General features: G+C 49.9%; 2 protein-coding genes across 8 annotated transcripts in view; one reads left to right on the forward strand and one right to left on the reverse strand.

Moving 5' to 3' along the window:
• Tmem104 (transmembrane protein 104) overlaps window positions 1–17,043 on the reverse strand; it is a 53,283-nt gene extending 36,240 nt beyond the window's left edge. Inside the window, exons 1-8 of one of the 2 annotated variants that reach the window (XM_013035971.1) lie at window positions 16,947–17,043; window positions 16,249–16,365; window positions 10,142–10,263; window positions 6,797–6,878; window positions 6,302–6,398; window positions 5,263–5,343; window positions 1,520–1,619; window positions 1,081–1,189 (exon numbers count right to left, since the gene is read on the reverse strand). In XM_013035971.1, coding sequence (XP_012891425.1) covers window positions 1,081–1,189; window positions 1,520–1,619; window positions 5,263–5,343; window positions 6,302–6,398; window positions 6,797–6,878; window positions 10,142–10,263; window positions 16,249–16,293 — 636 coding nt within the window. In that variant the 5' untranslated portion in view covers window positions 16,294–16,365; window positions 16,947–17,043. The remainder of the gene's footprint in view (window positions 1–1,080; window positions 1,190–1,519; window positions 1,620–5,262; window positions 5,344–6,301; window positions 6,399–6,796; window positions 6,879–10,141; window positions 10,264–16,248; window positions 16,366–16,946) is intronic. The other variant, XM_013035977.1, reaches the window with a different exon arrangement.
• Window positions 17,044–17,223: 180 nt separating this feature from the next.
• Window positions 17,224–21,735, forward strand: Nat9 (N-acetyltransferase 9 (GCN5-related, putative)). Of its 6 annotated transcripts, none has more exons than XM_013037680.1 (7): window positions 17,224–17,440; window positions 17,988–18,073; window positions 19,088–19,197; window positions 19,961–20,104; window positions 20,862–20,921; window positions 21,124–21,218; window positions 21,303–21,735. In XM_013037680.1, the coding sequence occupies exons 2-7, from the start codon at window positions 17,997–17,999 to the stop codon at window positions 21,435–21,437; spliced, it is 621 nt and encodes a 206-aa protein (XP_012893134.1). In that variant the 5' UTR covers window positions 17,224–17,440; window positions 17,988–17,996; the 3' UTR covers window positions 21,438–21,735. The 6 variants fall into 6 exon arrangements, with proteins under 6 accessions (XP_012893134.1, XP_012893126.1, XP_012893147.1 ...); XM_013037672.1 differs by having other exon boundaries at window positions 17,224–17,318; XM_013037683.1 differs by having other exon boundaries at window positions 17,228–17,270.
• Window positions 21,736–24,004: the final 2,269 nt, after the last annotated feature.

A 24,004-nucleotide genomic window follows, 5' to 3' on the forward strand; every position in this document is an offset into this window, starting at 1 on the left:
AAAATGCCAAGCCATCCCTAAATGCTCAGAGGAGAAACATAGACCATTGACAAACTGATCTAGAAACAGAGAGGAAACAGATCTCTGTGGTCTAGGCCTAAGCACTAGGGTGGGAAGGGAAAGGCAGTGACTCTTAGGGTTATCAAGTCCAGACAGTAGGCAAAGCCTTGTGGAAGCCTTTGCCAGGATGGGAACGACCAAGTCAAGAGGTCTCCGCTAGAAAGGCTTGGCTCTCTGTTCTGGCCTCCGCTTCCCTCTTCCGAACAGCTCAGTAGCCACAGGTCAAATTGTATTGTCCAGCATACCCTGCACACAGCACACCCTCAAGTTGTATCGCCCAGCACACACCTCTGCCCAGGGCTGCGGAGGACCAAGAGGAGACAGAAAAGGTATTAATAGATGCTGCAAAAGCCGAAGGGAAGCATTTCTGCTCCCCATCCCTGAAGCAGGCAGAGATAAACAACTACCTCTGATATTGTTGTGTCTTATTGCCGAGGCCCGTCTGGCTTATTATTTAGCTCCACCCCAACCACACCAAGACGAAGCCTGGAGATTCATCTTCTTTAGACCACAGGGAGGTGGGGAGACAGGAGGAGGGCTGGGCTGATCCCTCCCTGTCTGCAGAGCTTGTCTGTGGTCAGGATCAAACTGTAAGATGAATTAGTCCGTGTGTGTGTGTGTGTGTGTGTGTGTGTGTGTGTGTGTGTGTGTGTGTGTGTGTGTGTGTGTGTGTGTGTGTGTGTGATTAAGACACAGAAGTCCGTGTGTGTGTATGTGTGTGTGTGTGTGTGTGTGTTAAGATTAAGACACAGAAGTCTCTGGAAAGTGAGATCTGGAAGGCACTCTCAGGGCTTTGCATAGTGCCCCTCAAACCCTGAGCTAAATCCACAACAGCCCACAGTCCTCGCAGATGCTAACCCCAAACCACGTCTGAGTTTGAGGCCTGCTCGTCAGGACACTGGAGACTGTCTCTGTGATACCATTTTCTGCGAGGGCGGCAGTGTAGAGGGGTACAGGCCCTCCTTTCTGAAGACAGCGTTCAACCAGAGGAAAGATGGGTCAGACATCCCCGGCACTCACCAGGTAGATGCGGTAGGCGTCTATTCTGCGCAGGGGCCCCCAGCACAGATCAGTGTCGTTGGATTTAGTGTCTTTCTCCACGTCACACGAGTCATTTCCAGCAGCACTGCTGAGAAAGCAAAGATGGACTCAGACTTGGGGCGGCTCTCTATTTCATGGGAAGTCACTCCCCATACTCATACAGGGCTTCTGTGCCAGCACCATTTCCCAGTGACTCAGGGCCCTTGATGGGACTCTAAGCCATCCCTAACATGGCAGGGAGGGACAGCAGTCAGAGAACACGCGGTTAAAGACAGACAGCATGGCTGGCTGTGGTGTGTGTAAGACAGGGCCTTTGGTGTTCTCATTCCTCAGGCCAAATGCACGGCCCTCTGCTTGTACACTGGACCCTCTGCCCTGGCTGGCCAGCACAGTCTGGGTGCTTGCGGGGTGTACTCACCACGTCACCTGCATGAGGGAGAAGGGCACAGCTGCGGCATAGATGGCCAGGTCCCCGTACAGGTAAATGATGATGCAGAAATAGAATAAGTTGACCCCCACTGAAAGCAACAAAGCCATGAGTTAGGGAGCCAGAAAGAGGTGCTGGTGTTCTGTTTTGATGATTAAACCTTTTCCCCTTTCCTAGCTTTCAGTTCTCCGAGCCTTGTGCTTTCTACAAAAGGGGGAAAAATGACCCTGAAGTCCTGTTTCTTATTCTGGCTGGTCAGAAAGGTTCCAAATTTAGGAAGAGAGAGAGAGAGAATGTGTGTGTGTGTGTGTGTGTGTGAAAGTATACGTGTGTGCAGTCTGAACTCAGGGCCTCACACTTGCTAGGCAGGCATGCTACCACTTGAGCCGTGTACCCAGCCCAATTCAGATCTAGATGAGTATGAGGTCCCAGGAGGAATGGGAGGCCCCTTCACACTAGGTTTGGCTGTGTGGAAGAGAAGGAGAGACATGCTGAGTCAGAAGCATGGCCCCCCAGAGCACTAGGACCAGAGCCCCTTCTGAACCAAGGAATGGCTCTGAGACAGATTGCTAGTAATAAACCGAAGCACAAGCTGGGTGCCAGTGGCTCAGACCTGTAATACCAGCTACTCAGGAGGCTGAGATCTGAGGATCCTGGTTTAAGGCTAGCCCGGAGAAGAAAGCTACCAATCTTTTTTTGGGGGGGGTCTGGTTGTAGGGCCTGGACTCTGGGCCTAGGCGCTGTCCCTTACCTCTTCAGCTCAAGGCTAGCTCTCTACCACTTGAGCCACAGCGCCACTTCCGGCTTTTTTCTTTTTGCTTATGTGGTGCTGAGGAATCGAATCCAGGGCCTCAGGCATGCAAGGCAAGTGCTTTACCACTGAGCCACCTTCCCAGCCCAAAGCTAGCAATCTTATCTCTAACTAACCAGCAAAAAGCTGCAGCTCAAGTGGTGCTAGCTTTGAGCACGAATGCTTAGGGACTGCACCCAGGCCCTGAGTTCAAGCTCTAGTATTAGTACATATGCATGTGCATGCACACACATACACACACCCAAAGCACAGAAGAGCTGGTAGAAATGGAGCAGCACACTGAGGCTGTAACTGAGAGTGTGAAAAGCCTTTCATTCCCAAGGATCCTGAACTCAGACTTGAACTCCACTGAATCTGATATACCACCCAGCACCTGGAGGCCCAGGGTGGCCTGTGTGCTGTGGAGACACAGTGCTCGGGACAGCTTCCCCTTTCCTTCCTTCGAGAAGAGCCAGTGAGGGACAGCTGGCTCTGGAGGGTGCACTACGCCATCAAGCTCCCTGTGCAGAGGCTAACCTTCATCTGCTCGCTGCAGAAGCAGCTTGCACTAGGAGCCAGAAACATAGGGCTCTTGTCCTAATTCTATCAGACAGGTTTCTCCACTCTGACAGGTCCCTGAACATCTCTTATCTTGTATGATGAGAAGAATTCCACCTGCACCATCTTCTGTTTGTGACTCTAGTTATAAGGATTGGGACAGAGGCTCTGAAAACAGCAGCCAGGCTCAACAACCTAAGGGTTATAGCCCCGGACAGCCACTCTCCAACTCCTGCTCAGAGGAATTACTCAAGTTTTGGTTGTCACTTGGTCTCAAGTGGCTGTTTTCTCTGAGAACAGAAAGAAAAATGAAGTGACAGTTCCCTTCTAATCCTGGTGGCTCAGAAGAGCCTTCGGGATCCCCAGGGGAAAGCTTGGGATGTGTCACTCCTGGGTTATCTGAGGTCAGTTCTGCTCTTAGGAATCTAGGGGGGAAAAATCAGGAAAACATGCCAGAGGGCCTGGCACCTGCTTGTTTGAACATGCTGCCTGGAATGTCCTTACCTGACATGCTAGAAATGGCCTTGACGTCCAAGTTCAGTGGCCCATGGGGCTGTCCGTCACTCATGCCCCAGACTCTGGGTGCATATCCAGTTTGCCTTTCTGCTCTCTGTGAGGAGGCACTGTCCCTTCCCTACTGTTTTCCCGCCACCTGCCAACAGCTCCAGTGTCAGCTGTTTATAAACTGCCTTCAGCCCTCCCTGATCAATAAAATTTCATTACTAGACACAAAGTAGGAAAATCGATGTACTTCCTGAGAGGACATCAATGACTAGGCCTGGCATTTGTAATTACAAGAAATGACTGGGGACCCCAGAGGAGCCCTTTGTGGAGGCCAAAGGTGACAATTTGGCAATCTGGGTTATGAACAGGGCAGAGTATGAGTCTATACACCATCTCCTACTGGATACAACTGGCCATATCTGAAGAGTTTTGACTGCCACCAGCAAGAGGCACTATATAGCCCACAATGTCTAGGACAGGACCACCCTCACACACAAACACCAACTCCACCACAATGAAGAGTTATCTAGCCCAATATCACCAGTGCAGAGCTTGAAGAACTCTGCCAGAGATAGCAAAGAAGCTCCTGTAAGTGTGGGGCTGCCACCACAAAATGTGCCACTTCCTTTTAGATGTGGGTAAGCTGGGAGTCTGCTCCATGGGGGAGAAAAGACAAAGCAAAGCACTAGTTCCTAGAATTCTTACAGAAACCAGGGCAGACGGCAGAACGTAAGGATGAGAAAGCAGGCTTAAAGGTGCGCATGCTCCCTCTAATGTGCACCTCATCTTCCAAGCCTGCACTTGGAAGGGGGCTCTGCAGGGCTGTCAGGAGGAAACACTTTCACCCTCTTGGTCTAGTGGATGGGAAGTGATGGAAACAGAACAAAAGAAAGGCACAGAGGTCTGGCTGAACATAGCCAAGTTGTTTTTGATGAATTCTGGAAATCCTCTATGAGGCTGATTCCAAGAGGGAGAAAAGTCAGGTAGAGCCGAGCCTTGGACAGCCTGTGCCAATAATCATTTCTGGATGGACCATCAAATCACACCACTGGTGACAAACTGAGTGGCTAGCCAGTTTCTGCAGTCCCCCCTACCTCTAAGTGAAGTACAGCCATACTCAAGACCGGGAATGACCCAGGGCAATTCCCCACTCAGCACACTGGGGACTTGATGGAGGGGCAGAATGTTTTCTGAGACAGCCATACGAGAAAGCCCTTGCTAAGATTCTGCTTGATTCTCAAGGAAGCAGAAACAGGTAAGTCTGGGCATTAAAAACTAAACTCTTACACAGGTGGTCTTCTAAAAAAACAAGACTGTCCATAGTTACACGATGCTACCTATGGCTGGCAGACCCATCCACCTGACGCTAGTGGATCCTTGCAAGCTGTAGTCAAATGCCAGCCAGGAGCAGGCAGAGACGGGAGGCAGCCAACGTGTCATCTCTGCTCTCCAGGGCTCCATGCCCATATGGCAGCCATAGCCTGTGCGCCTAACGCCCTCTGCTGGCTACTTGGAGTACACATCCAGGCGTGCCCACGGCACATCCTACCATATAGTCCGAGGCTACTGCCTTGGAAGACAGCCAAGTCAGAAGCAATCAACAAGACGCACAAAACTCTCCGATGCCCCCCTGGGCTTCCTTCTTTGGAAAGTGACCCAGGACTCTTGGCCCCCATTAGCTACTTCTTTATTCATAGCATGGGCAGAGGAAAAAAACAACCAACAGAACAAGGCAGGCTTCTCAGCAGGTAGATCAGCTGCTTCCCTCCTCCCCCCTGACCTGGGGAGGAGGCAGGGTACAGGGGACTCATTACATAGGCCCAGTATGCAAGGAAGGTTTAACTGGCCCTTTCTCCGTGCCCCAGCCCAGAGCAAGCCTTACCTTTATTGAAGAACATAGAGGCCATCTGTCCCATCTCCACACGGTCTGTGATTTCAAAAAGGTTGGGAGATGCACGTCTCTCTGTGGGATAGAAAGAACATGGAGGGAAATGGCCTTCAGTGGAAGGGTTCCCAGAGGTGCTGCTGAGCTCTGGAAATTCCTCTTGATTAAGGGAACTCCCAAAGGGCTTAAACTCTTGAGAAAACTCCCTAATGATAACTGTTTCAAGCATTTTGAGTCCTTTTTTGTTTGGGATGGTGTGTGTGCTGAGGCTGGAACTCAGGGCTTTGGCACATGCTAGACAAACAATCCACTACTAGCCACACTTCCAGATGCCCTCCATTCTCCCCCCCTCCCCCCCACATATTTTTCCTCTTTCTGGTGGCAGGGATTGAACTGGGGGCTTCTTACTTGTTCAGCTTGCTTGCTCAGCTTGCACTCTACTGCTTAAGCCATGCCTCCATCTTGGCTTCTTTGCTAGTTAATTGGAGATGGAATCTCAAGAGCTGTTCTGCCTTGGCTGGCTTTGAACCACAATCCTCTGGCTCTCCATCTCATTACGAGTAGCTAGGATTACAGGGATAGCCACCAGTGACTGGCTTCCTGATCCATATTTTAAAAGAGGATTCAGGGATGTTCCTTACGGGATGAGAGGGAGATTGGGTACCCTAGGCCTTGGCCTGGCTGGAGCAGCAAGGAGACAGTATGCATGAGGGGTGGGTGGGAGGATGAAGCCAGACAGCCATATTGACCCCAGTGGGAACAGTGCATAGAACAGGGCATTCCATCCTTTCAAAACTGAGGCGCCCAGAGTTCAAATAATATGGTAAAATAAAACATTAGTAAGAGGCAGATCCAGCAAGGGCCAGGCCAGGCCTGGGCACCCTGTACTTTATTTACTTCCCCCTGATGCCTTTCTCAAAGCTGAGCCATAAGCAGGAAATGCCGGAGATGTCTGTGAGGAGACTTTCCCCGGGCCTTCTCCATACAGAGGAGCCACAGGGAAGCATGCCCCCCCCCCCAGCAGCCCAAGACTTACGCACAGACAGGATGGGCCGTTTCTCTGCCCGCTCGTAGTTGTCCTGGCTAAGGACATCACTGTCCGAGGCCGTGGAGGAGTCCTCGTCATCTTCCTCCTGGCAGGCAGAGCGTTGGATGAGGAGGAGAAACACACGGGAAGTGCATAACATACAGCCCTACAGAACCCCAGGCAATGGGGCGTCCATCACCTTCACCCTTTCTTTTCAGCTTTCTGATTAGGAAGCTTTCAACGTGTCTGTATTGTCACATTAGAAGAGTCCTGGGGACAAAGGTTCAAAATGACCAAGAGAGCCAGGAGGGAGTGTGAGGGCCTACGGCTGCGATGCTAAGACATAAGTCCCTGCATTTGTTCTCCAAGCTTCGCTGCCTACTAAGCTACAGCTCTGGGACAGGATGGAGCTCTTCAGGAACAGGGAGGAAGAACAGGCTGCTGAGAATGTCTTGGGGGCACAAGTGACTGGAGGCCCTGAAAGGAGACAAGGGGGGCACACACCTTGTGGGTTTCCATCCTCTTCCAGCGGAGCTGTGCGTTGGCTGCGGCCATAGCCTCCATCACAAAGGTGGTCGTTACAAAGCTGAAGGGAAGGCATATGTTAATTGCAGGGAGATTACAGGAGGTACAATGTGATCCAACGAACAACCAACCTACAGCATTATCTCTTCTGAAAGCTTTCCCCAGAGAAATTCTGGGAGGGGACTTTTTACTGTCACTGGCTACATTTAGAGTATATTTTGTGATACACACAAGAAGGGCGTATGCAGTAAGCTGAGGACAGGGATGCTACTCAAGGGGGAACGTAAGCTGAAGTTAAAGTGACACAGGACAATGTCCAGAAGTGGCCTGCTGGGCCAACACTAATGGTGCTCTGAGTTGGGAGGGGAGGCTGATACACAAGGGCTTTCCAGAGCTTCTGGAAGGATAGCAGGCACCTTTCATCTCTCTCTGCTAGGACACACAAAAGTGGCCAACTCCCGATTATAGACACCAATGCAGCATGGATAACTGAACTGGACAGCAGTTCAGAATCCACCCTATTTCCTTTGGCATCACTTTGCCTTTTGGAATAATCTGGCTAAAATACGTTTATAGTACTCTGGCCCAAACCTAAAAGGAAGCTGGGAGGGAGCAGACACTTTGCCACGATGAAGAGAAAAAAATCTTTACTTCCTGTTACAGAACAGTAGGCTAGGCACTGGTGGCTCACACTGTAATCCAGGAGGCTGAGACCTGAGGATAGTGGTTTAAAGCTGGCCCCAGCAGGAAAGTCTGTGAAATCCTTATCCTGAAGTAGAGCTGTGCTCAATGTGGTAGAACCCTAGCTTTGATCAAAAGAGCTCAGGGACAGCATCTGGGCCCTGAGTTCAAGCCCCATGACCAAAAACAAACCAAAAAAGAAAACAGTAGCAGCCAGACCACACAAGGCTCTAGTTAATGGGAGATACAATGCTGCTGGCCTGCAGATGAAACCTAAGGCCTGAGTCTATCCTTGCCACAAAACTTAACTTGGGATGAACATCTATCTGCCTCTTTTTCCAGGCCAGTCTGCCTCTGGCCCCATGCCCTCAAGTGCTGATCATAGCTGAGTGATCCTTCAGTCCTGTAGTGGGACGGAAGGTGGGCGAGGAGCTACTAGAAGCCACAGAGCCCCACCCCTACCCCTCCCAGAGCAGGGTTTGGGCAGACAGACCTAAGTGTCCAGTCCAATCGCTTTGGCCCTGCCAAGAAAGGCTTCTCATTATCTTGCCTAACTGACCATTTTAAGGGCTTTACGTTTTCCCTTCTTTTTGGAAGTGAAACCAAAATCGATCTTAATTAAGGTATAAAGAGATGGCTCATGGTTCCACAAAGCCAGCTCATTGATCATGTTTAAACACAAATGAGTCTAGCAAAAAGAGGGGGCATGCTATCCTACCTGGGCCCCTCAATAATCACTTCCCATTCAGAAGGCTGAAGGTCCTCTAAAGGGGACAGACAGTCACATAAGGACAAGGACATCCTGAGTTCTTACCAGCCAGAGCCTGATATGGATTGTGAGACAACAGTACTCCAAAGCTCACCCGAGCCCCCCAAATGAAAGGCATGAATGGGAACCTTAGGTGTCTTTCTAGTCCATGCCATGCTCTCTTTTGGGTCTTACTTGCTGTAACTATTCAGCTCCGTTTCATTCTGCCTATGGTGCTCATGCCCTTTTCCTTCAAACTTTCGCTCCAGTTTCCCCCCCCCCCATGACCTCTGGCCTGAACTTAAACCTACAGTCACCTCCACCTCCCTGCTCTGCCATGCTCCTATTTTGATATTGCCTGGCACCTTCAATTTCCTTCATTACCTGCCCCCATAAGAGACTGGCAAGTCTTCAAGGTGGGGGAAACTTTGCTTTATTCAATAAAGCACCCCAGCTCAGCGCTGATGGCTCATCCCTGTAATTTTAGCTACTCAAGAAGCTAAGATCTGGGGCTGGGAAGGTGGCTCAGTGGCAGAGTGCTTGCCTTGCACACATGAGGCCCTAGGTTCCATTCCTCAGCACCACGTAAGCAGAAAAAGCCAGAAGTAACACCGTGGCTCAAGTGGTAGAGCGCTAGCCTTGAGCTGAAGAGCTGAGGGACAGCGCCCAGGCACAGAGTTCAGGCCCCACGACTGACAAAAAAACAAAAACAAAAAAAAGCTGAGATCTAAAGATACCAATTTGAAGCCAGCCTGGGGAAGACAAATCTCAGAGACTCTAATCTCTAATTGACCAGAAGTGAAGGTGTGTGGCTTAAATGATAGAGCATTAGCCTTGAGTGTAAAAGCTAAGGGAGAGTGCAAGACTCCAATACCATCACACACACACACACATACACACACACACACACACACACACACACATACCAACGACAACAATAAACAAACAACACCAGAAAATACCACGATGGTGGCTAGTGTGGAGAGAGGTGGGGCCTCTTTTAAAGGAAGTGCTCCTTGGAGGTGTCTCCAGGGGTCCCTTACCATCTCTTTTATGGGGACTTCTGGTTGTGAGGTTCAGGGTGCTGGGCGTGACTAGTCCTAAATCTCTGCTTCACAAAGCCACTTATGAAGAACTTCAAGAGTCTGTCCAGCACGGACTAGAACTCCTCCCCCCATACCTGGCTCCTAGAGCCTCCCCGATGGCCCAGGGACGGTCCTTAAGGGACCAGTTGTTACGTGACTCACTGCATGTGTATGTGTAATGTGTGTTTACCATTTACTTGGTGAATCATCTTAAGTAAATTCTAAATTCCAAACTGATTTCTCAGATCAGTTAATGTTTGCTGGATTCTAGCTAGTGGTGTTTTCTCAGAGAGCCAGGCGTGATGGCTAAAGTAATAAAATGTAGAGCAGAGAAGGTGCATCTGCAGAGGTGAGGCAGCCAGCACTGCGTAAAACACACCAAGGCACCGTCCAGTGTCTCGGCCTGACTGCTCAGGGTTGGGCATCGGCCCATTAGCAGGAGGCACAGGAGACCAGGGATCTATTTCCCTTCCTCTAGGGACACCCAGCTTGGGACCTACATATAAGGTAGAAAGCCTGGGTGCTGGTGGCTCACACCTCTAATCCTAGCTACTTAGGAGGCTGAGGATCATGGTTCGAAGTAAGCCAGGGCAGGAAAGTCCGTGAGACTTTTCTCTCCAATAAACCACCAGAAAAGCAGAAGTAGCGCTGTGGCTCAAAGTGGAAGAGTGCTAGCCTTGAGCAAAAGAGCTCAGGGACAGTGCTTAGGCCAGGAGTTCAAGCCCCACAACTGATTTAAAAAAAAAAAAAAAAGAAAGGTAGAAAGCCATTTTCCCACCTCCCATGGGATAGCCTGCAGGCACCTCTTACCTCATGAAGCCCAGGAACACCAGCAGGATGAGGCTCACAAGCCACCCAGCAGTGGCGAAGGCTTTGGGCATGGTGAGCGCGCCAGTGCCCACGATGAGGTTAAACATGTACACCAGCCCAACCTGGAACCAACAGGAGTGACATCTAAGTCCAGAAATTAATCAACCTACCCCTCAATAGATCAGCGAGTGGCCAAGAGTACATGTTAGGGTACAGATTTGGGTTAGGATATGTGGGAGTATGGGTTAGGGTCCATGTTAGTGTGTGGGTTAGGGTTTGTGTTAAGGTTATGGTTGGGGCAGCATTGGATGAGGTTAGGGTTAGGATTTGGTTATGTGTTAGGGTTGGGGTTAGGGGTTAGGGATTGGGACAGCGTACCCTCATAGCACTTCCTAGACCTTTAACAAGGAGGCAGGCAAGGAGGGAGAGGGGCACCAAGGTACTAAGGAGCCAGGCTCCTTAGGAGGGGTCAGTGGTATTCAGGTATCAAAGCCATGGGATCTTTGAGTTCTAGTCTCCACTTCCACTGTCATCCTTTTCAACCACACCGACCTCCAAGGAACTTCTCTGAGACTGCCTGTCACATGACTCAACCTCCTCCCTTCCTTGCCCTTTGGGTCACTGACAGTCACGCTCCCTTAACTTTATCCCTTACCCTATACCAACTTCACGGCTTAAAAAAATGGAAACAGGTTGGGCACTGATGGCTCAGGCCTGTAACCTTAGCTATTTCAGAGGCTGAGATCTGAGGATCCTGGTTCAAAGCCAGTCCCAACAGAAAAGAATCTAACCAGCAAAAAAGTAGAAAGTGGAGGTATGGCTCATGGGAGAGTGCCAGCTGTGAGCCAAAAAGCCAACTGAGAATGCGAGGCTCTGAGTTCAAGTCCCACTACTGGCATATAACTGAAACAGAATTCACATGCCAGCAATTTTTCTCAGCACACAATGTAATGGGTTTAGGACACAATGTAGTGGGTTTTAGTAACACAAGGTTGTACAACTGGCCCTACCACCTAATTCTATTTTATTGCCCCTTGAAGAAGCCCCATTTCCACTAGCAGTTACTCTGGCACCCATCCCACCACAAACCTTAGGGTGATGTGTCCGGTCACTGACTCCCAGTTTCAAATTTAAGTCTAACTTGGCCGCCTCGACCTTAGCTCAGTTAATTAGGACTATTTCTTTTGCCAAGATCTCAGCTATAAAACTGTTCTCTGATTTGAACCCCAACTCTAGAGCCCATGGACATAGAAGAAAAAGAGCTAAGCAACCCAAAGACAGCGAGGGGAAGGGAGAAATGAGAGGGAAAGAGGGAATAATAGCCTACACTAAGCAAAAGGAAATGTAAACATCACCTGAGGCGGGAAAAATAATTTGTATTGTCAGAGCTCATAGAATTCACAAACAATGATAATTTGCCTTGTGAAGGTTAAAATGTATTTGTGACTTTAACTAAGTATCAGTATTCCACAATACTGTGAAATATGTGAAATTTATGCAATCATCTATCTCAATTTTTAAAAAAAAGTGGGAGAAGGGAAGGGTTAGGAGGGATGGGTGACAATACTGTCAGACACTTGTATTCATATACTGTTTTGTAGAATGGGAACTTCTTGTACATTTACTTAAAGACAATAATAATTTTTTTAAGTTAAAAAATTAGGACTATTTCTTTTGTCAAGATCTCAGCTATAAAACTATTCTCTAACTTGAACCCCAACTCGAGTATCCATGCCTCCACTGCCTCCAGACACCTCTACCTTTCTACTTCTCCAGCCAGAAGCCTATTCCCACGGGGCACCAGTTGCCTTCATTTCTTGATGGGAAGTCGGTGGACTATAAAGAGTGTGCGCAGCCTGAGTCTCCCTCATCCTCCCCCCTCCCATTCTAACCTATTCGCTACTCTGCCTAGGACAAGGCCTACTCTCCTCCCTTCATGAGCCAGAGCTACCAAAGGCTCCCGATACGTTTTCTTTGGAGCCAGAAGATGGTCACACAACAAATGAGGGAGTCTTTCACTTGGGTATGGCTGCATCCAATTATACTTATTCTGGACATGGCCCCTAGCAGTTCCCATAGTAACTGCTCCAAAGCTCATTCTTCAAGCTCCCAGATGTCACCTCCATCTCCTATTTGATTGAGGTGCTGAGGCCACGTGATGTGTGTACCCAAAGCCATGCTCCTGCCTCTGTCAAAAGATCACAGCGCCAGCTTCCTCTCTTTGAGGAACACATGTTCTTCTTCCTTGGTTAGGCCCAGCTTGTGCCTGGACTTCTGAACTCATTCCAACCTGCAAATCTCTCTTTCCACTAGCTCTACCCCTCTGCCTACAAACTCCTTGACACCTTAAAACATAACCCTTCCTTGCTAGGTGCTGGTGGCTCAAGCCTGTAATCCTAGCTATTTAGGAGGCTGAGATCTGAGGCGTACAGTGCAATGTTTTATGGGGAAATTAAATAGTACAAGAGGAATTTTCAACTTTGGAAAACTTTGGAAAAATTAGAGCGTGAAAGTTCAAGGGCCTATAATAGATCAGGGGGTCTCGGTCTGGACATTGTTGACATTTGAGGTCTTTTGGAGTGTGTGTGTGTGTGGGGGGGGTCATCTAGGTATTTTAGGATGTTTAGCAACAAACCTGACCTCTGGCTGCTGACAGTGGTTGCTGACAGCCACACAGTCATTCTACCAATGGTGTCTCTGAACTTTGCCAAATGTCTCCTGCGAGGCAAGCTCTTCACCATCTGTGAACCACTGCTGGAGTAGGCGTCCACAGGAATCTCAAATAAATCTTAGTGAGGAAGAAGCTTTAACAACTTCATAGACAAGTTAATTATGGATAAGCTCTTGGAAGTTGGAAGAAGAAATGGGTAGTCATGTTTGCCTTGTTTCGTGGTGATTTTTTAGTTCCAAAGCGAGCACTGTGTACCCATGCAGGATAAGGCATGACTTCTTTGCCTTCCGGAAAGCCTCAGCAGTCCAGGAGAGCATTAAATCCTCTTTATCTTCAGTAAAAGTACACAGTAAGGACAGGTCAATCACAAGATGTAGATAAGCGGAGTACCTCTGAGTCTAGCCACAGGCTGAGTCAAGAGGAGCTATGGGGAAGGAAGGAGAGGAAGGAGGCATTGTCCTCCGCAGGTCATATGACAGCTCTAAGGGGCCAGCCTCCTAGAAGGGCAGCCGGAAGTAGAGGAATAAGGCCCCTGTTGCAAAGACTGGACTCTAGTGCTTTCTCAGCAAGAACAAGTTCTTGAGTTTAATCTCTAGTACTAGGAGGGGAAAAGATTCTTAGTCTCCATAGACAAAACCCATGCATGCAAGCTGAACAGCTTCCTCTAATTCTCCACTCTTCCTCTGTGGTGAAGGTACAGCTTCCTGCTTCCTAGGACACTGCCCTGGCCCCTCTGCTCTAGGAAGCTCAGTGTAGCACTCCATTTGCCTCAACTTCAACCCAGCAACCTATGCCAGATATCACCAGCTTCTTTCTGGGCACATCTCCACAGCCAGGTACAAGCACCAGACAGGATCTAAGGCTGTGAAGTCAGTGCCCTTTCTGTCAAACTCAACAGCAATGATTTTCCACAAAACTAGCCAGCAGATCTTGTATCTTGTATCCTGATCACAGTCACCACCTTAATCTCAACTACCTCTGGTCCCCCAAATGAGGACACATGCCAGTCCTGGGTCACTCATGGTGACACAGGCAGGCCTGAATGACATTCTTATGTTTATCACTTCCCTTGAGAAAGTACTGATTGGCTATTCCAAAGACTTTATGCAGAATAAGGTAGATAAGCAAACATCTACTCCTGCAAGGGAAAAGAATTCCCCCTGGGGTAAATTGGCTAAGAGAAGTCTGTTTCAGGCTGAGGTGTACAAGCCCATCAGTGAGGGCTGATGTACTTTTATGAATTGACACCCAGTATCTTAGTCTTTCAAGCAGATGAGGCAATGTTCTGTCTTCATTGTGCTATGCCGACGCCTATAGTAGATTCTGGGAAGTCAGCTCTGCTGGGTGGTGGGCACACGGGATGATAAACCCTTTAGGTCTCACAGGAAATCAAGAATCATTCTCCCAGGATAGTAGATTAAGATGTCCTTAGGTCAGCTGTCAGTAGCTCATGCTTGTAATCCTAGCTACCTCAGAAGGCTGAGATATGAGGATCATGGTTCAAAGCTAGCCCAGGCAGAAAAATCAGATAGACTCTTATCTCTAATTAACCAGCAAAAAGCTAGAAGTAGAGCTGTGGTTCAAGTGGTAGAGCATTCCCATTGAGCAACAAAAGCTAAGGGACAGCCCCCAGGCCCTGAGTTCAAGCCCCAATACTAGCACCAGAAAAACAAACAAACAAAAACCCAACTTAGATAAAAATGTTTTATCCTCTCAAAGCTCTAACCATTTACCTCCTGGCTAACACCACCTCATCCCCACCAGTATGTACTTTTCCTACATCTTTCCTCACCCATAGAATGAAAAGAAAGCAATTGACTGTGACAATCATCTTCCTACATAGCAAAAGAAGAAAGCTGTTGATTGTGATATATGCCTAGAGGTGGCCCTTGCACAAAGATCCTTAACCAAATGAAACACAAAGGAATGGAGGCAAAAAGAAAAAAGCAGAGCAGAAGCTTATAGGCCCAATGGCCTGAGCTCCTGTGGGCACAGGCTAACCTATGAAATGACTACTTGAATGACTAGAGACACAAGAAATGGGAGAATATCCAAGTGTTTTCCTTTAGAAACACAGTTTTTAAAATGACTCATTTCCTCATTTCTAAGTTTGTGGATATTTCAAGGAAAAGCAGAAACCATGGTGACTTTTAGGGGCAGCATAAATATTTTATTTGCTGATATGGGAGGCTGAGAGCCATTACATGATTCATCAAACAAGACATACACTCATTCCATTCCATTCCATTCCATTTCATTCTATTCCAGGGTTTACAAGAGACTTTCCCTGTCTCATTACAGAGGGGAAGGAGGCTCCTCATTGCTGTACTTGAATGGTACTGGCCCAACAGGAAGATTTCTTCTAGCTGTTCTCAGAAGCATTTTTTTTTTTAATCTATCACACTGTAATGCTAGATTTTTTTTTTCCCCCTGGTAATGGAGCCTGGACATGGTTTCTTAGCTTTTTTGATCAAGGCTAGGGCTCTACTACTTAAATGGAGCCATAGGTCCATTTCCAGTTTTTTGATGGTTAGAGATCAACACATAGACTTTTCTGCGTAGGCTGGCTTCCAACTGTGATCCTCAAATCTCAGCTTCTGGAGTAGCTAGAATTAATTACAGGCATGAAGTACCAGTGTCTAACTACAATTCTACAATTTGCAGCACCACTAGAAAACAAAGAAGAGATTCCCCACACTAGAAAGATGGGGGTGTAAAGCATAGCAGTTGTTTAAGGCAGGTAAATTCCAGAAAGAGGCTACCTGAAGCAGTGATGCCTTTCTCTATGATACTTAGTAGTAATGTGAGTCCAATGTCTTGATTATTCAAATGATTATCTTTAACCCGGCAAGAAGATTCTGTGATGTAACCATGACCAACTGGATATTACCAGAAGATAAACTGAGTGTGTGGGGTGAGGGAGTGAGAGGTAATACAGATTCACATAGAAGTCAATCATTCTAATTGTCCTAATTGCAGACTCCACCAAACTGCAATTGCAAGTCTCTGTTTCACTAACTCTTTCACCATCCAAGACCATAAAAGTTGTGCAACTTAAAAAACTCAGCTGAAGACCAAAGAAGTTTCAAACTTCTGAGATGAGTAAAATCCCAAGTCAACAGCTGTCAATTACTGTCCATGGGAAAGGCAGCATCATATGCAAGTGTAGCCGCTGGAGATAAATATTATCAAGAGTTAGCAAGTTCATTTTGTCTCTCTGCTCTCTGATAATCATCTGAAAAGAAAATAAACTTTATCCTCATGTTCTAAAACATGACAGCAGCAATGTGGCTCTAAGGGTCAGAGCCCACCCTGTTTTTTGTTTGTTTACCAGAATCGACATACACCAGCATGATACACCCCTCAGGAGGAAGTGCACATCCCTAGAAGCCAAAAGCACTGTGGCAAGCAAACCAGATGGAAAAGTAACACTCACATAGGGAGAATAGAGCTCTCCAGTGTCGGTGATTTCACCCGCCATCTCCAGAAAGTGGGGAAGGGTGGATAGCAGCAGAAGTGCCTTCAGTGCAGGGCCGGGGGCTGCTGTGGCTCCCTAAGACAAAAGGATAGACGTTAGCTGTCTGATGCGCCGAGATGGGGGTGGGGAGGGAGGGCAGCGTGCGGGCTCCCCACACCTTCATTCTGGTCCTTTTGGTCCCAAGTACTTCCTCCTCAATACCTGCCACCAGACTCAGCCCTGCGGGAAGGGTCTCCCCGGGAAAATGGAAATCTGGGAAATGTCTTCTAATTTTTCTCTTGCTGAACAAGGTACTGACCTGTGCCTAGATGTTGCTCGGACTCATTTCAGGTGACCCCGAAGCCACCGAGTCCCACCCACCACCAGAGCCCCCTCTACACTTTGGGGTGCTATGTCCCCTTGGTTCCAGGCTGCGAGCTGGCTGCCACTCAGCACGGTTCCGGGGGCTGAGGCTTTCCTGGGTCACCCCCCAAATCCACTCCTCGCCCCCCAGGGCCTCTCTTTTGTAACCGGGCCTCCACTCCCCGTGCGCTCACCTGCCAAGCTTGCTTAAGTTAGGGCTCCCCACCCTCAGTTCTCAAGATCCTCGGAACCTCCCCCTCGCCTTCCCTCCCGGAGAAGCCCCAGCTGTCGCGCCCTGCTCCATCCCGTCTCACCCTTCTTCCCGGCCCAACACCTGCAGCACAGCTCGCTCCCGGCCACCTCGGCCGCCGCCGCCTCCACCGCCAGCTCCTCAGCTGGTGCCAGCGCCAGCGGTCCTGCACCGGCACCCGCAGCGCGCATGCGCCGACGCTAGAGCCCACTTTCCCGACGCGCTCCTCGGGCGGGGCGCAGCGCGCTGATTGGACGCCTCGCAGGGGCGGGGCCTGGATTGAGCCGGGAGGCCGCCGTCTGCGTGGCGGAAGTGGGCGGTGCGCATCTCTGCGCAGGCGCGAAGGGTGGCTGCCGGCCTGTGGTGGAAGCGTGGCTGTCTGGGAGAGGTGGAAGGCCAGTTCTGTTGCCAACACTTGCTTCTGCGGGGCATAGGCGTGAGCTTGGCAGTTCCTGGGTCCCGGGAGGGACTAAAGCACCACGCAAGAGGGAGGGGCCTGAGAACTCAAGAGTGGGCCGGAGGACCGGACTTGGGGGCAGGAAGAGGAAGGGCGTGAAGGTTTGGAATAGGCTGAAAGTTGTTTCTGGGCACATTGAGGATGAACCGTGGCTTTTTGGTGCTTGACTTTGATGGACTGATGTTCTCGGGAATACACAGAACAGACAGGAATGGCAGTCCAAACGGGGCCCTTGGGCGCCAAGAATTGCTTCCTTCTGGGAGCTGTCACTTAGCTTATTTTCGCTCAAGGCTGGTGGCTGGAGCCACTAGCACCACTAGAGGATTTTTGGTGTTTAATTGGAGATAAAGAGTCTCAAGGGCTTTCCTGCCCAGGCTAGCTTCAAACCATAATCCTCAGATCTCAGCCTCCCTGGTAGTCAGGATTACAAGGGGGTGAGCCACTGGCACCTCTCAATCAGCGTGGTTAACTTTCTTAAAGAGTTTAGAGCCTGTTTCCCCCAGTGGTTGGAAGGAAAGGATTCAGAGGGCCCCTGTCAGCCCCGCTGCAGGCAGAAGAGCCTGCCTTCCCACCCTAAGTGGGAAGAAAATGGCCCAAAAGTCTTTGCATCCATGCTTTGCACACGCCCCCCCCCCCAATCTCCTGCAGGTTGCTACTATGAGGCTGAATGAGAACACCATGCTTCTGGGAAAGAGGGTAGTCCTGGTACCCTACACGTCTGAGCATGTGCCTAGGTAACCTCCCACCTGGGGCGGGGTGTGTGTGTGTGTGTGTGTGTGCAATTGTAGTTCCATACAGGGTTGCTAGTTCCCCAGTGCATAGTGAAGAGGCCCTCCTTAGCACTGTGTAAACTCAGAGGTAGGACTAACTCCTGTATGTTTCCTCTGTGAAGAAGAAACATACAGGAAAAAATGAAGCTGAAGTGGAAGATTATAGCCTCTGGGAATAAGTCACCCCACTCCTTAGTATTTTTTCCTCTCATTCTTCAACCATTTTATGTCAATTAAATATATGCAGGAAAGCAAATAAATAAAATTGTGTTCCCACCTAACTGTAAGTAAGTGACCTTCCCTGATGTCAGTGAATAATCTCAGTTCTTGGAGATTTAATATTTGTCTTGAAAAGATCAGCTGATGATTTTTGTTGTTACTGTTTTGTGCTAGTGCTGGGACTTGAATTCAGGGCCTTGTACTTGTTTGGCTTTTTCACTCCAAGGCTGGCACTCTACCTCCTGGGCCATAGCTCCACTTCTGGTTTTTGGTGGTTAATTGGAGATGTGTCTCACAGACTTTTCTGCCTGGGCTGGCTTTGGACTGTGATCCTCAGATCTCAGCTGAGCCACTGGTTGCTAACCCAACCCAAATGGGCTATTTTGATGTCTCCTGCCTGAAAGGTGGGAATTGAGTCAGTCACAGGATGGTCTTCTTTGCAGTTGGCAGATGTCTGGTAGATTGCAAAAGTGATGGTATAGAGGAGTGTTTTTTGTTTTTCCTTTTGAGGTCCTTGTCAATCTGTCTTTGCGGAGATCTGTCATCTTTCTTTGCTGAGATCAGTTGGCCCTCAGGCATTTGAGGAATGCCTGGTTTCACACTGCTCCTCCACACTGACCCCTGAGGCAGAGTGGGAAGCCAGGCAGATTGAACTGTCCACTCTAGCCGTTCTCTTGTAGAACTAACCTTCTTCAGGTCTTGTGTCTGTGGTCTTGTCTTAGGTACTGCATGTGTAAGGCCAGTCCTTTGCTCCTGCAGGTACCATGAATGGATGCAGTCAGAGGAACTGCAGCGTTTGACTGCCTCTGAGCCACTGACCTTGGAGCAAGAGTATGGGATGCAGCGCAGTTGGCGGGAAGACACGGACAGTGAGGATCCGAGGCCTTGGCCTGTTGGTGGGAGGGCTGACTCCAAACTCCAGTTTCCCTTCTTTCCTCACCCACAGCTACAGTGCTGATGGGGCCACAAAAGCATTATGAAGGTGCTAGAAACCCTTCAATTCTCATGCTATCTGAAGTGCTTATAGATGACCCTTCTGCCCTCTTCCCTGAGCAGTTACCTGGCTTGCATTTAGAGACTATAGCATTTGACAGTGCAAATGTTAATTTAGGCCCTGCCCTTATGTCTCTTGCTGTAGTGTGGTTACTGTTCTTCACGTCTGGTGCTTTTGTATGTTTGTGCATGTGCACATGTGCTAACACTGGGACTTAAGCTCAGGGCCTGGGCACTGTCCCTTAGGGTTTTTTTTGTTTTGTTTTGTTTTGTTTTTGCTCAAGTCTGGCACTCTACCAACTGAACCGCTTTTTGCTAGTTAATTGGAGATAAGGACCTCACAGACTTTCCTGCTTGGGCTAGCTTTGAATGGTGATCCTCATTTCTCAGCCTCCTAAGTAGCTAAGGTTACAGTACCGGCATGAGCCCCCACTGTCTGGCCCCTGGTTTTCATAAGTACAGATGCTCTATGGAGAAGCCAGTCTCAGATCAAAGGCACAATAGGAACTTTAAAATGAGCTGAAAGCAGCTATGGATCCCTTTTCTCCTGCCGTGCACAGAGACCGTGGTGTCCTGAGCACCATGCCCGCCTCTCTTTTCTGGGGGATGCAGGTGGTAACCCTGTTGTCTCCTCCTTAGAGTGTACCTTCATTGTGCTGGATGCGGAGAAGTGGCGGGCCGGGCCAAGCCCCTCTGAAGAGAGCTGTATGACCGGAGATGTGAACCTCTTCCTCACGGACCTAGAGGATCCCACCTTGGGGGAGATTGAGGTCATGATTGCAGGTTAGTTCCACTGGCCCAGCCTTTCCCCCTGGTCCTCAGCTCTGCTAGGCCTTAACCTCTGAGAGCTCAGTCAGAAGCTCCACGTTGGTGAGCCAACTCCTGCTAGGGCAGCATTCTCCTTCCCTGCCATTCCCCCACAGCCCACAGCCCGGTGGTCCACCCTGGGCTTCTCACTTAGGCTTTGGTATGAAATCATTGTTTTGTGGATTCTTCAAAGATCCATCTTTAATCCAGGCGCCAGTGGCTCACACCTGTAATCCTCACTACTCAGGAGGCTGAGATCTGAGGATCATGATTCAAAGCCAGCCCAGGCAGGAAAGTCCATGAGACTCTTATCCCTAATTAAGCACCAGAAAACCAGAAATAGAGCTGTGGCTCAAGAGTGTTAAGGGCACTAGCCTTAAACAAAAAGAGCTCAGGAACAGCACCCAGGCCCTCAGTTCAAGCCCTGTGACCACCACCACCACCACCAAATCAGTCTTTAGAGCTGGCAAGGGACCCTGCAAAAATAAATGATCTTTTTTGGAGCTGCCTTGTTGTGGAATGATCCCTGAGCCCCTTCAGTTTCTGCATCTTAATCCTCAATCATCCTGGAGTCACTGTTGCCTTGAGGCAGTCAGGTCAACTTTGAGTGAGCTTATAGGTTGCAAGCCTGGAGCCTTGGGGTGCAGCACTTCTTCCGTGTGCAGAATGCTCATGGTAGTACCATCCTCACTGGTGCCTGGCTCCTGGTGCCAGCCATAGTGCTTTCTTCTAGAGCCCAGCTGCAGGGGCCGGGGTTTGGGCACAGAGGCTGCTCTTCTAATGATGTCCTATGGTAAGAAAATCTGAACAGACTGGGGCAGGATGGGGGTGGTGGTGGAGGGAGAGAAGGGAGGACACAGAAGGAAAAGAATGATCAGGCTTCAGCTGAGCCTGCTTCAGGCCTGAGTCTGGAGGCAGGTGACTTAAAAATGGGGACAGAAAGGGTGAGGGGTTAGTAGGGGATTTCATCCTGCTTCTCTCCAACACCACTAAAGGAGTGACCAAGCTAGGTCTCACCACATTTGAGGCTAAAATTGGGCAAGGAAATGAACCCAGCATCCGGATGTTCCAGAAGCTTCACTTTGAGCAGGTAGGGACATAAATGGGAAGTTCTAGGTCTAGGTGGTGGGGCTAGAAGAGGGTTTTGGTGGACCATGCTCTCTGACTCCCACAGGTGGCTGTGAGCAGCGTCTTCCAGGAGGTGACACTCAGACTGACAATGACCGAGCCTGAGCGGCAGTGGCTTCTGGAGAAGACCAGCTACGTGGAAGAGAAGCCTTATAGAGATGAGCTGGCAGAGCCCCACTGACAGCCATCCATGAGAGTGGGGTATTGAAGCCATTATTCCAAAGACCAGGGCCTGCACGAGGGTTCTATTCCGGTGTCTTTGGTCCTGCGGCAGCTGGCAGTCACCTCTCTGGGCTTTTCCAGGGCAATCTCTGCCTGGCAGTGCTGAGCAACTCACTTCTAGATGGGACTCAAGACTCACTGGGGTAGCTGGCAGGAATCCATCCAGGCCATCAGGGTGGAAGGGGGAGTGGGAGGGGCTGGGGAACAATGGGGCAGGCCTTTCTATAGGGATGTCCTGGCTGAGTAAAGCACTTAGGTTGGCCAGCTTCCTGGTTTCCTTTCTGTTTGTGCTGGCACTGGGGCTTGACTCAGGGTCTCACATTCCTGCTTTTTTTTTTTTTTTTTTCCTTTCAAGGTTAGCCTTCTACCATTTGAGCCACACTTCCACTTCTGGCTTTTTGTTGGTTGTTTGGAACCATGATTTTTTAGATCTCAGCCTCCTGAGTGGCTAGGATTATAGGCCTGTGTCCCAGCCTGTCTTCCCTCCTTTTCTCATTCAGCTCAAGCATTGGGAAAGAAGTTGCTGGAGCCCATTCTCAGTGCCAGTCCCATGCAGGTGGAGGAGGTGTGAGATGGCAGCTCAATCGTGTTGTCAGTGATAGGTCAGTGTGACCCAGAGGCTTGATCCTGGAAGGACAGGTTGACTTGGTGAGGGCAGTGAATAGCCCAGCCCCTCTGCCCGATGCACTTTCCTCCTCTTTGGAGCCTGATGGCACTGAGTGAGGTCATAGGGGAGTTTCAGATACAGCTTGCATCTAGGGGCCATACCTATTGAGGAAGCTCAGAGCGTGCTGTGGGCAGAAGCAGAGGCCTCTGTGGTCCCCTCCTGGAGAGGACCTCCCTGCCTTCTGTCCCTTCTCTGGGCAGCTTCTCACTCTACTTCGGCGGCAGCTGCATCCCACCTGGCCACAAGAGGGCAGTGGAGGCACAGATTTGAGAGGGCCCAGGGGCTGGCACGATCTTGTAACAGGGAGAGCTATGCCAGGTCCCCCTCTTGGGGGAACACACCTTGACACCTAACCGTTCTTCCTGCCATCTAGGATACCCTGGAAGACCATGTATGTTTCCATGGAAACGAGTCTTGTAGGACATTTTGCAGGTGGGGGGGGGGCTGGTCTTGGGGCTTGAACTCTGGGCCTGGGCGCTGTCCCTGGAGCTCTTCAGCTCAAAGCTAGGGCTCTACCACTTGAGCCACAGTGCCACTTCCAGTTTTCTGGTGGCTCATTGGAGATAAGAGTCTCACAGACTTTCCTGCCTGGGCTGGCTTTGAACTGTGATCCTCAGATCTCAGCCTCCTGAGTAGCTAGGATTACAGGCCTGAGCCCAGCTTGTAGGACGTTTTTTGGGAGGGAAACAGACCCAGACAAGGTGATTTGTTTTGCCTCCCAGCCCCCACCCGGCATCTCACACCCGACTGAAGTGAACACTGGGATCTAAAAGCCTGCCTCTAAAGTGGAAGATCTGCTTGTTATGGTGCCCTCTGCATCTGCTCAGGAATTCCCCAGCCAGCTGTCCCTGTCTGCAGTGTAGTGCTTCACCCGGCAGGTGGGGTCGGGAGGGGCCACTCAGAGCCCCGGAGGCCTGTCCCCCTTCCACCAGTGTGGGAGCCTCCTCCAGGAGTCAGAGAGTACTGGGATGAGGGCAGGCCCTGCCCAGCTCAGCAGGGCACAGAACGATGAGTGCTGAGATAGGGCTCTCGATGGGTCCTTTCAAGGCTGATGGAATCTAAACTAATGAGCCGAGAAGGCCAGATGGTGACTGGCCCTTCTCTGAACCCTCAGGGCTCCACCGTTCCTCTCCCTGATCCGCTATCTTTTTAAGTTGTTCTCAGTGCAAGAACCTGGTTTTGAGTGTTCTCGTAGGCTGGGAAGAGAGGAAGTAGTCTGGGACCAACTTCCCTTCCTTCTCCTTGAGTACCTGCCCTGGAACCTCCGGCTTTTGGCAGGGCACCCTGGCACACCTCCAGGATGCAGCTTCAGGGACCTGGGGCATTTCACCTTTGCAAAGCCCCTTCCATCCCACATTGCCACACAGCATCCACTGAGGCCCAGGATACGCTGTGTTTGTTTTCCTCCATGCTGAACCATGGCCCTCCAGTCAGGCCAGTGGCCAGCATATAAAGTGCCAACATAGCCTGCTTCTAGAAATCTGCACTCTACTAGCAGGGGCAAGAGTCCTCATATTCTCAACCCAGCTCCACTCTAGGATTTATACTTCCTCTGTAAGCACGCAAGCCTCAGCACCCATTCCTCACTATACCCATAAACACCCCTACTGCGTGGGAGACCCACACACATTGTCACAATGAAACTGTGCTAAGCTCACAGAGCTGGGAGGAGCCTGTTCCCTGCAGGGCTCCCAGGCAGCTGGGTCCCAAGCCTTCTGGCAAAAGCTATGCAGGCTTGGGGCTGCAGGGAGCCCTAGATGGTTGTCGGGTAGTGTGCCCTGCCTGCCCTCCCATCCAAAGGCTCCCTGGCAATAACTCATGATTTCCCACAAGGCTTCAAAGGAAGACACAGAGGCTGA

Source organism: Dipodomys ordii, unplaced genomic scaffold (genome assembly GCF_000151885.1).
Source record: "Dipodomys ordii isolate 6190 unplaced genomic scaffold, Dord_2.0 Scaffold7, whole genome shotgun sequence".
Lineage (NCBI taxonomy): Eukaryota > Metazoa > Chordata > Mammalia > Rodentia > Heteromyidae > Dipodomys > Dipodomys ordii.